The 13,883-nt window shown below is 42.0% G+C and overlaps 1 protein-coding gene across 4 annotated transcripts in view; it reads left to right on the top strand.

Annotated features, from left to right (window-relative positions):
- The window catches only part of WDFY3 (WD repeat and FYVE domain containing 3), a 250,866-nt gene that overhangs the window by 81,336 nt on the left and 155,647 nt on the right, over nt 1-13,883 (top strand). For all 4 annotated transcript variants that reach the window (XM_056568763.1, XM_056568762.1, XM_056568764.1 and 1 more), the window contains 2 exons: nt 831-940; nt 5,610-5,771. In XM_056568763.1, coding sequence (XP_056424738.1) covers nt 831-940; nt 5,610-5,771 — 272 coding nt within the window. The remainder of the gene's footprint in view (nt 1-830; nt 941-5,609; nt 5,772-13,883) is intronic.

A 13,883-nucleotide genomic window follows, 5' to 3' on the forward strand; every position in this document is an offset into this window, starting at 1 on the left:
CCAAATCAGCAGAAATGTGTAAACAAAAAGGTGCAAAAAAAGGACACTTGCGCCAATATAGCACCAAATATTGATGGGGAAAAAAAGGGGTAAACACAATGATAAATTCTGACATTTATTTAATAGCAATCACTGATATATATATCAATATTAGCTAGCTCTAAACTACCAAATCAAGAATAACAATAGCTAAATTATAAACCTTTTATTACAAAAATTCTATTACAGAATAACGTACACAAATCCCCATAAAAATAGTAGATATCAATTAATTCACAAAGTGCAATAATAATAGGGACAATCCTAAAGCGACCACTTTAATTGCTTTTGTACCCCTGATGAACCGTATGTTCTTTTATTGAATTACGGGGAAACGTGTCGGGTGAGGCATGTATTACGGGGGATTGTCCCTATTATTATTGCACTTTGTGAATTAATTGATATCTACTGTTTTTATGGGGATTTGTGTACGTTATTCTGTAATAGAATTTTTTGTAATAAAAGGTTTATAATTTAGCTATTGTTATTCTTGATTTGGTCATTTATTTAATAGCTCAGTATCTCCCACTCTATCCTATGCTTCCTTCGGGTTAAATTTTGTCAAAAGACAATCTTTGGGAATGTAATGCTAGAATAGCTACAAAAGAGTCCTGAAGTTATTTACCTGACTTAACTGATATGGATGTGATCACATATAGTCACTGTTGCCTGATCTCTAAAGTTATAATATGGATCTCCCATGTCTGGATCTGTGTCCATAGGACAAAAAAATATATAAAATTATATGAAACAAATTGATCAGATTCCTGGCTGTCCACCTCTTTTCCCAGAGGCTGCAAGTCGAGCCATAGTCCAGTTCCTTGAGATCAACCAGAGTGAAGAGACCAGCAGAGGATGGATGCTTCTTACAGTGATTAATCTCTTGGCCTCATCTGGGCAGGTACGTGCTATTTCTATATATTTGTCAGATTGTTAAATATGTCACTTAAAGGGGTTGTACAATTTAGAAAACCTACTTCCATGCCCACTTTTGGTTTTCCAAGTATTTTACATTGATGGCCTATCCTATGATGGGCATCAATGTTTGATCTGTGTTGTGTGGACACCCAGCACCCCCCATGAATCAGTTCCTTAGCAGAGTACTGGCTTTGGCACATAATCAATGAACAGCCTTAAGCAAATGACATTGTGTTGTTCCCAATGAAGTGAACCCCACTAATCAGACCTCAAAGTTAAATGACTGGAAAACCCCTTTTAATTAAGCGGGGTGTTTCCTTGTTCAGGATCCTTATCTCTTGAACAGAGTGGAGGGTGGCTGCAGAATGTTTCTCTCTGGAAGTCCTGTCTTGCATTACACAGACAATCTCTTAATATAAATGGACACTGTGTAATTCTTCTTAGAAACATAGAATGTGTCGGCAGATAAGAACCGTTCGGCCCATCTAGTCTACATAATACTCTGAAGAGTATTAATAGCCCCTGGCCTTATCATATACGTGTATTGGGTGCTGTAGAAAAAAATCCCACTATCTGTGCAACATCAAAAGTTAAGATCGGACAGGGTCTTAGTGCTGGGACCCCTCCAAAATGTTAGCTGTGCACTTAACTCAGTGGGCTGCTTGACTGATTACAGGAGATGGACTTTATTATAGTCTATGAAGCCAATCTCCTGCATTGAGCACTGAGCCAGGGAGTGCACACTTCACCCGGCTGTAACGATCGGATGGGGGTCCCAGCACTGAGACCCGAACCAATCTTAAAACATACCTGTCACCAAGGGGGAAAAAAAATGTTACACTGTTATTAGGATCATGTTCCTGTCACCTTTATCTGTGTCGAATCTAGTTCTAGCCAGATAACAGCCCTGTTGTGCTGCTCATGTCTCCTTTTATAATGACTAAATATAAGGCAAAAACCAAAACATTTTTAAAAGACATACAATTTCTCACATAAGTGAGTAAGTCCTAATATTATTGTAAATATTTTATTTTAACTTTTTTATTTGACAACACTGATTTTGTGTGGCCATCATTATTTTTTTAGCACTGCCTGAAGCCCATGGAGTTCAGCAAAGCTTCACATGTTGCCAATGGAGTCCTCTTCCACCCCTCCATGACAACATCACAGAGCTGGTGGATGTTGGACACCTTGCACTTCTCACTTTCCATTTGAGGATGCCTCACAGATGCTTAATAAGGTTTAGGTCTGAAGACATTTTTCTTTAGCAAGGCAGTTATCATCTTGGAGGTTTGTTTGGGGTTGTTATCATGTTGAAATACTGCCCTGCGGCTCAATCTCTGAAGGCAGGGGTCCATGCTCTTTCAGTGTGTCACAGTACATGTTGACATTCAAGGTTCCTGGTGAACTGTAGCTCCCCAGTGGCAGCAGTCCACATGCAGGCATAAACCATGCCACTCCTACCACCATGCTTGACTGTAGGCAAGACACACTTGCAGACCAGTTTAATGCAGAGTGTGGCGTATGGTCTAAGTACTGACAGGATGACCCCCCCCCCCCCCATCCCTTCAACCTCTGCAGAAATGCTGGCAGCACTCATCCTTCTATTTCCCAAAGACAACCTCTGGATATGACGCTGAGCGCGTGCACTCAATTTCCTTAGTTGACTATAGCAAGGCCTGTTCTGAGTGGAACTTGTCCTGTTAAACCTGTGTATGATCTTGCCCATTATGCTGCAGCTCAGTTTCAGGGTCTTGGCAATCTTATAGCCTAGGCAACTTTTATTTAGATCAACAATACTTTTTTTCAGATCCCCAGAGAGTTCTTTGCCATGAGGTGCCATATTGAACTTCCAGTGACCAATATTAGAAAGTGTTAGAGTGATAACACAAAATTTAAGACACCTGCTTCCTATTCACACCTGAGACCTTGTAACACTAACAAATCACATGAGATTGGGGAGGAAAAATGGCTAATTGAGCCCAATATGTACATTTCCGATTACGGATGTACTCACTTTTGTGTTGAGTTATTTTGAGGGGGAACAACATTAAACACTGTTATACAGGTTGTGCACTCACTACTATGTTGTAGCAGACTGTCATTTCTTCAATGTTGTCACATAAAATGGTATAATAAAATATTTACAAATATGTGAGGAGTGTACTCACTTATTTTATATTCTGTATATTACAGTTAGTCCTAGAATTACTATATCTCAACATATTAAAGGGGTATTCTGGGCAAAAACATCTTATCCCCTATTGAAAGGATAGGGGATAAGATGTCTGATCGCGAGGTGGCCGCCGCTGGGACCCCTGCGATCTCCCCGCAGCAGCCCGCATTCTATGCGTAGCTGCGTCTCAAGTTTCGGAAACCTCCGGGCTTCCAAGACGGGGATGTGATGTCACACCACGCCCCCTCCATTCATTTCTATGGGAGGGGGCGTGACGTCACATCCCCGTCTCGGAAGCCCGGAGGTTTCCGAAACTTCAGACGCAGCTAGGCATAGAATGCGGGCTGCTGCAGGGAGATCGCGGGGGTCCCAGCGGCGGGCCCCCGGCGATCAGACATCTTATCCCCTATCCTTTCGATAGGGGATAAGATGTTTTTGCCCGGAATACTCCTTTAATAGTTTATGTTGGTGTGTCAGTCAGTGCCTCTTTAAAGGATAAGCATCACCAAGAAAAACGTATCCCCTATCCGAAGTTTTAGAGCACTGGGGCCCCCCGCGATCTCCTGAATGGAGCTCCGGTTCTCCAACACAAGAGCGCGTCACAAGCCACGCACGAAGCGGAGGCCGCCACGCCCCTTCCATTAAGCTCTATGGGAGAGCCGAAGATTGCTGAACGGCTCTCCCATAGAGCTTTTGTAGAGGATGACATAGCCATACATTACTTTAACAAAGGATATATCCTTGCATAGGTCTGTAATGTTATTGACAACAATAGTGATGCATGCCCACTGACATTGATCTGTTGTTTGAAAATATGGGCACCAGCCACCGAGAAAATATCCATCAAATCAGGTAATCAAATGACACTGGCGTTAAGTCAGCGTCCGACATGGCTTTTTACATCGTGCTGAATTTTACAAGCTGTAGAACCAAGGTTTGATATGTATAGAAAGCATAGAACACAATATAAAAAGCAATCTGGGTGCAATCTCCTCTACACCCGATAAATACTTAAAAACAGGAAAATATACAGAGTGACTGGTTCTCAAGGTTTTGGTGTATATATGTGTGTGAGTGTGTCTCAGTTTCGGACCCTCTTGGTCCTTCCTCAGTAGTCATAGTTGACTGACTACTGAGGAAGGACCAAGAGGGTCCGAAACGTGCCTGGTCTGTACCATCTTCACTAACTGTGCTACCAGTCACTGGATAAAGCACCTCTTCTACCAGGCTAGGTATCCATAGCCGCAATTGACGCACAGCATCATTATCACAATGCGCTCCCCTCCACGAGGATGTGCCGTCCAGCATTGTACAGCCATTGGAATACATTCGCTGCTCCAGCAGGTCCATGGTCCAGCAGAGACCCCAATCACAGCTTGAGCAGGTACTGGATTACCAGCAAGACTGTACAGTAACACGGGTGAGAGGTACATAGTACCTTTTAACAACCTTCTCTCCTGTTTCCAGCTGCACCCGGGAGGACCAGCATACGGCTGCTTTTACAGGGTCGTGCAATCAGCGGTTGCTATTGCACCTGGCAATAACATCCGGACACCTCCTGGCTACTGTACTATTGATTTTCACTTGTTTCCCACAGCAACAAGATGGATACAATTTTATTATTACTGTGACCACAGCACATAGCGATCAAACACTATTGATGAACTTTCACATTTTAGTTCATGCAGTACTGCAATGTTTCTTCATCCAATGACTAACAGTTACGTGTGATACTTTTTTACTGCTTTGTTACAAATTTTAGAGTGTATTTTACTGTATTTTACTTGCACAGGCTTGGGAGTTTTTGCGCTATGGCTCAGCCCAGTCCCTACATAGTGCATGTTTAATAAATTGTATTTTTTATCGTTTATGTTGCAAGAGCATCTGTTATATCACACTTGGCTAATACTATTCAAGTATTTCTTCTTATCTTTTTTTTTTTCTTTCTCCCGCCCCTCTCTTTTTCCTTCTTTCTCTGTTTCTCTCCTTTATTTTTTCCTCTTGTCTTCTTGTATTCCTACAGTCTTTCTTACTTTCTACGTCATTACCAAAAATTATACTATCACTAGGGACTTATTGCAATATCTATTCACTATCTACTGAGTCACACTCGCACACACATATACACCAAGACCTTGAGAACCAGCCACTCAGAAAGCATAGAACGCCTCTAAAATATAAATATCAAGAGGACTAAACATCATGAATCTGTTTCTTGATTTTTGATTTTTCCCAAAATAAAAAAACACACAAAATCCAGTAGTAGTAATGCAGCTATGGGGTCAGATGTTTATCAGTACATTGATGTTTTACAGTGTGTTTAGATAAGCTACGTAGTAAATGGACAGACTAGATTGCCAAGCCATCAGTTACATAGAAAATCAATGTATAATTATTTTTCCAATCCTAGCAGCTGCTTCCTGTAATGTTTGATACGGAAATGATACTTTATGGATTCTCTTTTTATTTTTCTTAGAAAACTGTGGACTGCATGACAACGATGTCTGTGCCCTCCACCCTGATTAAATGCCTCTACCTGTTTTTTGACCTCCCACACGTGCCAGAGGTACCCGGAGGAGCAGAGAATGAACTACCCCTTGCTGAACGCAGAGCCTTGCTTCAGAAAGTCTTTGTTCAGGTAGAAAATGAATTTTCGTGAATGATTCTTCTATTCCAGCAACAGGAAATAAATGCTTATCTAAAGTGTATATCCAGTGATTACAAAATGACATTTATGCTGTAAACCTTATTCACTGCATGTTACATGCTTTTATTTATTTCACTGTTGGGCCTATTACACGGGGAGTTATCAACTGAACAGGCTGATATTGCCCTGTGTAATAGAGCAAGCGATCAGCCAACGAATGCGCAAATGTTCATTCATTAGGTCACTGGTTCTCAACCTTTTTCACGACAGTACCCTTAAAGGGAGAAAGTATGTCCGCAGGTACCCCTCGTGTGTAAATTTGTGCGGAACTTAAGTGCGAGGGGTACCCGCGGACAAAATAAGTAAAATTACCTATTTTCATAATGGTGCGTGTTTACCTTTAAACTAACGCGATACTTAATCTCCTTGTGCCATTATTTCCCCCTCCTTCTGATCCCCTTTCGCCATTATTCCCCCCTCCATCTTAATCCTCTTATGCCATTATTATCCGATTTCGCAAAAGGGGATCAGGGGGAGGGGGGAATAATGGCAAAAGGGCATAAAGATAAAGGGGGGGGGGGAATAATGGCACAAGGGAATTAAAATGAGGGGGGAATAATGGCCCAGGGGAAGTAAAATGAGGGGGGAATAATGGCACAAGGGGATAAAGATAAAGGGGGGGGGGGAATAATGGCACAAGGGAATTAAAATGAAGGGGGGAATAATGGCACAAGGGGATTTAAATGAAGGGGGGAATAATGGCACAGGGGAATTAAAATGAGGGGGGAATAATGGCACAGGGGAATTAAAATGAGGGGGGAATAATGGCACAGGGGAATTAAAATTAGGGGGGAATACTGGCACAAGGGGATAAAGATAAAGGTGGGGGGGATAATGGCACAAGGGAATTAAAATGTGGGGGGCATAATGGCACAAGGGGATAAAGATAAAGGGGGGGGGGTAATGGCACAAGGGAATTAAAATGTGGGGGGCATAATGGCACAAGGGGATAAAGATAAAGGGGGGGAATAATGGCACAAGGGAATTAAAATGAAGGGGGGATAATGGCACAAGGGAATTAAAATGAGGGGGGCATAATGTCACAGGGGAATTAAAATGAGGGGAATAATGGCACAAGGGGATAAAGATAAAGGGGGGGATAATGGCACAAGGGAATTAAAATGATAGGGGGAATAATGGCACAAGGGGATTAAGATGGAGGAGGGAATAATGGGACAAGGGGATTAAGATGGAGGGGGGAGGGATAATGGCAAAAGGGGATCAGAGGGAGGGGGGATAATGGCACAGGGGAATAAGATGGAGGGGGGGCATAATCATAACCCCCCCTCCTTCTTTATCCCCATGTACCATAATTCCCCGCTCCCTTTGATCCCCTTTTGCCATTATCCCTCCCCCCTCCATCTTAATCCCCTTTTGCCATTATTTCCCCTTCCATCTTAATCCCCTTTTGCCATTATTTCCCCCCTCCCTCTTTTCCCCTTTTGCCATATCGGATAATAATGGCACAAGAGGATTAAGATGGAGGGGGGAATAATGGCAAAAGGGGATCAGAAGGAGGGGGAAATAATGGCACAAGGAGATAAAGATGAAGGGGGTGTGGGGTAATAATGGCATAAGGGGATTAAAATGAAGGGGGGGAATAATGGTACAAGGTGATTAAGATGGAGGGGGGGGGATAAGGGCAAAAGGGATCAGAGGGGGGGTGGGGGGATAATGACACAGGGGATTAATCTCCCAGTGCCATAATTCCCCCCTCCCTTTGATCCCCTTTTGCCATTATTTTACCCCTTAATTAAGTTACTTTCTGCCCATATAAGTCTATGCAGGGTGGTGGGGAGAAGGGAGACATAGGAGGGGTAGTGATTGCAAAAGGCCACAAACTGCAAAGAGAGAACACATTTTGGTTTACACCTTTTTTTTTTGTGTGTGTGTACAGACCAGCTGTGGTAATGCATTCATTAACTGCCACTTTTTAAAAAGTTGCTAATTGCATCACCAAAATGCGCAAAAATACTCCAGCCCAGACTTAACTTAGCTTTTTGATTTATGTAAAGAGTGAAATTTCAGAAAATGTGTACATTCACAAAATGTATCAAATGCCCTGTGATCATTTAAAGGAAAACTGTCATCCTGTGCACCCAGACTAAACCCATTATATTGTGTGGGTTATAGTGTGGGTGAACAGGAGTCCCACGAGGGGTCACTTACTTAAATATGTCCAGTAGGTCCTAAAATATGTCCCCAGAAGATCCTCTGCTGAATTCAGTGTATCGCGCACAGTGGGTCGGCTAAATTTACATATTCATTGTCTGTGACTCCACATTCTAGTGAAGTGGAGTAATGAAGCCCCGCCCCCTGCGCGAGATTCACTGAATTCAGCAGAGGATCATCTACAAAGCTTCACCTATACCTACAATGATGAATTTCCCCAATTACTTCAGATATGACCATGTTGCAAAGTGATGGCATGCAAAGCAGGATTATTCATTAATTTCATGCAGTTAGCCCAAAAGATTTAAAAAAAAATACCTGCCGGATCAATGTTGGCATAGCCCCTGGTTTACCCAATGTGTGTTTTGCAAACAGCTTTGTCTGGGGTCTTTGGTTATTGTGCTGTCTTTTTCTCACCTTTTTGTCTTTTTATTGTGTCTATGATAAATAATTTAGATAGATAATAATTTGTGTGGTCTGGTATTTTCATCATACTTGCACGTTGTAGCTATTTTCTAATATGGAATTCTTTTATTACTGGTCATCCAGGTTTCATTTGGGTAGGGAAATGGGAAAAGAGTGGCTTATTCACATTTATTAAAACTCAGGGGGTGCTGGGAGTAGTTGTTTACCATATAGAGAGACCCATTAGGGCAGCGATCCCCAACCTATGACTCTCCAGCTGTTGCAAAACTACAACTCCCAGAATGTCTTTACTGTCAGGGCATGCTGGTAGTTGTAGTTTTGTACCATATAGGTGGACTTTTTACACCTTAATTTGCATTGTTGGAAATGTGTACGTGCACCAAATGTATTACATAGTGCAGGACATGTGATAAATATGGTGTGGTACATGTGTTTTTTACTTTAGTACATCCCTTTTGCATCCCTTTCTTTAATCCTTTTTCATTGCTAAAAAAAAAAAAAAAATCTCTCTGAATATCTTGATAAATTCCCCCCATAATCTTTTTAACTTTTTTTTTTTTTTTTTTTTTTTTACATTTCTATGAAAAGCCTGAAACAGGTGTCTGAAGCAGACGGCTACTTCTGGGTCCCGACGGACCCCATTCACTTGCATTGGGTCCGTCGGTGATCCGGTAATTTTGCAAGAGTTTAGCGGAGGAAAAAATAGAGCTTTCACCATTTTTTTCTCTGCTAAAGTTGATGGAACTGCCGACAGAGCTCCATATAACGTAGCCTGATGGCACTGTAAACAAGCCCTAAGTTATATGTGAATTTTATCCAATCGGTCATTATGGATGCTGCAATACCAATGATGTCGGTTTTATTTCTTATGGGAAAAGCTGTACTTCTAAAACCATATTTTGACTATAACTTATATTTTACTTTTAGTCCCAGTGAAGGACATGAACATGTGTTCCTCATATTTCTGTATTGCGGTATATACGACCTCTCAGTGTAAAACTGACAGTCAGTCTTTTAGGTGGTACCAATCTCTTTGGTATTTGGGGCTTGTTGGGCTCCTCCAGAGCGAACACTTTTCAGAGTGACTGACTGTTAATGTTTGTTCCACCAATGAGGGATGTGTTGCCTCCTTGCCTGTTTTGATTCTTTAAAGAGAACTTGTCAGCAGGTGCGTACCACGGGCAGCATGAAACAGACAGAAAGCAGAATCACAACATACTAAGATTTACTCTTAAATGCTTGGCCTTTTCAAAGAAATAATCAGTATGTGTGTATAGGGTGAGATAAGTCACTCAAGGCAGGCAGGGTGGGAAGCAGCTGTTGGGACCACCCCCTTGACTATTTACCACATTCCTAGTAACTCATAGCATTTCATGATCCTGCTTCTTGTGTTTGTTTCATAGTGCCTGTGGTTTTGGCAGCATGAAACTGCTGACAGTTTCCCCTAAAGGGGTTGTCCCAGTTCGTCATCTTGCTTTTTTTTTGATCTTCTGCCGGAAGCAGCCAAACAGAACATGTTATGCAACAGTGTATCTTCCATTGACTTTACTGAGAGTTGGGCAAATGTAGTAGGTTCCTGAGCTACGCTGTGTACGTATCTCCCATTAAATTCAATGAGGGTTAAGCAAATTGCATAACTTCCCCACTCCGGTTGCTTCCTGCTTTTCTAACCACTTACGGCCGCCTAAAACAGGAATAAGGCCGGAAAAAGCAAGATGAGATTATAGGACAACTATTTTTATATAGTGCTTGCTAATATTATTTTTGTCTAAAAAGTCACTCAAAGAGCATGCACTTCCCGAAGCGTTCTGGGCTATGCCCAAAGAGGTTTTTCATTTTATGCAGAAGCAACAGAACATCTTATGTCCTAGACTTTTGCAGTTTTTGCTCCATGTACAGTATTTTTTACCTATATTAGGTCACTGAAAGGTCATGTTAGAAGTCTAGAATTTTTGGAGTGAGTTGAAGAATTTTAAATATTGTGAAACCTTGTTTCATCTTTGCAGGGAGCTCATATTTTATACATTATATATTTTATACACGTTATATACTTTATAGAAATACTTCTGGCTCTGGCAGTTCTTCATCATAAATACACATTTTACAGGGAGTCTGTGTCGAGATTCAAGCCTTTAGCCACATACATTTTAAGATGGAGACTTCCATACCTGTGTCTTTATTTTATTTTGGTCTTCTCAGTTCCTGAGTTTTATTGTCCAAGCCTCATCAGCTTTCTGGTCATGACCATTTATTTATTTATTTATTTTTAACTATGGTTGGTAGGATCATTGCAACATAGTACCGTATATACTCGAGTATAAGCCGACCCGAATATAAGCCGAGGCCCCTAATTTCACCCCAAAAACCCAGGAAAAGTTATTGACTCGACTATAAGCCTAGGGTGGGAAATACATCATCCCCCCCCCATGTCATCATCCCCCCCTGTCATCATCCAGACCCCCGTCATTAACACCCCCGTCATCATCACCCCGTCATTGTCACCCCCCCTTCATCATCACCCCGTCATAATCACCCTGTCATCATCCCCCCCCCCCCTTCATCATCACCACCTGTCAATCCCCTCAGGGGGTCTTCAACCTGCGGACCTCAAGATGTTGCAAAACTTCAACTCCCAGCATGCCCGGACAGCCATCGGCTGTCCGGGCATGCTGGGAGTTGTAGTTTAGAAACATCTGGAGGTCCGCAGGTTGAAGACCACTGCGCGGGCCTTCTTTATCATCCAGACCCCCCCCCCTTTAGTTTTCTACTCACCTCCGCTTGGTGGGAAGGAAGGGTGAGCTGGTCCGGGCCATCTATGCTGCAGGGACCGTCCGGTGGGGATGGTTAGTCGTTCCGGGCTGTCCATCTTCACCAGGAGGCTGGCCCCGGACGAGTGACGTTGCCTTGTCGACAACGCACAGGGACGTTCATGCGCAGGGACGTCCGCTGCGCATGAACGTCCCTGTGCGTCATCGTCAAGGCAACGTCATTAGTCCGGGGCCAGCCCGGAGCGAGCGGAGAAGAGGGCCTCCCGGTGAAAATGTACAGCCCGGAACGACTAACCCTCCCCACCGGACGGTCCCTGCAGCATAGATGGCCCGGACCAGCTAACCCTTCCTTCTCACCGAGGGGGGGGTCTGGATGATGACGAAGGCCCGCGCAGTGGTCTTCAACCTGCTGACCTCCAGATGTTGCAAAACTACAACTCCCAGCATGCCCAGACAGTCGATGGCTGTCCGGGCATGCTGGGAGTTGTAGTTTTGCAACATCTGTGATTTAGCTGTATAGTACTTGGAGGAACAGTACCAGGAATACTAAGGTCTAGGTTGAGCTGGCATAAACCCTTTAACTGATTCGGAATCAGAAATCATTATGTGTACTGCTGCCTTTGCAATAGTTACTTCCATCTGGCGTCAGCAGTTATCGATCTGTTTAATATCCCCACTGCAATTTCTTAATAGAATATTTGATAAGCCATCTGCCTCAATGATCATTCCCTGTCTAAATGAGAATTTTCGGTCCTAGTTTAAGAACTTCATCTTCATTATATTCTGTGGTTTATGAAAGATCTTTGCGTTGCTAATATTAAAAGGAAATTATAAATTCCGAAAACAAACTTCAGCTCGCAACATGTTCATTGATTCAAACTTCTATTTTAATGCAAAAAGATGCAGAGTTTTTTCAATAGTCAGCTCCTGTGGTTGGCTGCGGCTTCGGCACATGGTTCAATCTTGCCTTGGCAATCTGACAGATTTTTGAGTCATCAGATCTGTTACTTATTTTAAGAACTACGATTAAGGGTTTCACAAACTACAATAATGCACTTGCCTTAAAGGGGACATAATCAGAAGACAATATAGAAAAAGGCTGTTTATGGTACATTTAACCCCTTAAGGACCAAGCCCTTTTTCACCTTAAGGACCAGAGCATTTTTTGAACATCTGACCACTGTCACTTTAAACCTTAATAACTCTGGAATGCTTTTAGTTATCATTCTGATTCCGAGATTGTTTTTTCGTGACATATTCTACTTTAACTTAGTGGTAAAATTTTATGGTAACTTGCATCCTTTCTTGAAAAATCCCCAAATTTGATGAAAAAAATGAAAATTTTGCATTTTTCTAACTTTGAAGCTCTCTGCTTGTAAGGAAAATGGATATTCAAAATAATTTTTTTTTTGGGTTCACATATACAATATGTCTACTTTATGTTTGCATCATAAAATTTATGAGTTTTTACTTTTGGAAGACACCAGAGGGCTTCAAAGTTCAGCAGCAATTTTGAAATTTTTCACAAAATTTTCAAACTCGCATTTTTCATGGACCAGTTCAGGTTTGAAGTGGATTTGAAGGGTCTTCATATTAGAAATACCCCATAAAAGACCCCATTATAAAAACTACACCCCCCAAAGTATTCAAAATGACATTCAGTAAGTGTATTAACCCTTTAGGTGTTTCACAGGAATAGCAGCAAAGTGAAGGAGAAAATTCAAAATCTTCATTTTTTACACTCGCATGTTCTTGTAGACCCAATTTTTGAATTTTTGCAAGGGATAAAAAGGAGAAAAATTTTACTTGTATTTGATACCCAATTTCTCTTTGGTAAGGAGATACCTCATATGTCTATGTTAATTGTTCAGCGGGCGCAGTAGAGGGCTCAGAAGGGAAGGAGCGACAAATGGTTTTTGGGGGGTATGTCACATTTAGGAAGCCCCTATGGTGCCAGGACAGCAAAAAAACACACATGGCATACCATTTTGGAAACTAGACCCCTCAGGGAACGTAACAAGGGGTAAAGTGAACCTTAATACCCCACAGGTGTTTCACGACTTTTGCATATGTGAACATTTTTTTTTTTTGTTTACCTAAAATGCTTGGTTTCCCAAAATTTTTACATTTTTAAAAAGGGAAATAGCAGAAAACACCCCCCAAAATTTGAAGCCCAATTTCTTCTGATTCAGAAAACACCCCATATGGGGGGGAAAAGTGCTCTGCTGGCGCACTACAGGTCTCAGAAGAGAAGGAGTCACATTTGGCTTTTTGAAAGCAAATTTTGCTCTGGGGGCATGCCGCATTTAGGAAGCCCCTATGGTGCCAGGACAGCAAAAAAAAAACACATGGCATACCATTTTGGAAACTAGACCCCTCGGGGAACGTAACAAGGGGTTAAGTGAACCTTTATACCCCACAGGTGTTTCATGACTTTTGTATATGTAAAAAAAAAAAATTTTTTTACCTAAAATGCTTGTTTTCCCAAAAAATTTACATTTTTAAAAAGGGTAAGAGCAGAAAATACCCCCCAAAATTTGAAGCCCAATTTCTTCCGAGTACGGCGATACCCCATATGTGGCCCTAAACTGTTGCCTTGAAATACGACAAGGCTCCAAAGTGAGAGCGCCATGCGCATTTGAGGCCTAAATTAGGGACTTGCATAGGGGTGGACATA

Source organism: Hyla sarda, chromosome 1 (genome assembly GCF_029499605.1).
Source record: "Hyla sarda isolate aHylSar1 chromosome 1, aHylSar1.hap1, whole genome shotgun sequence".
Taxonomy (NCBI): domain Eukaryota; kingdom Metazoa; phylum Chordata; class Amphibia; order Anura; family Hylidae; genus Hyla; species Hyla sarda.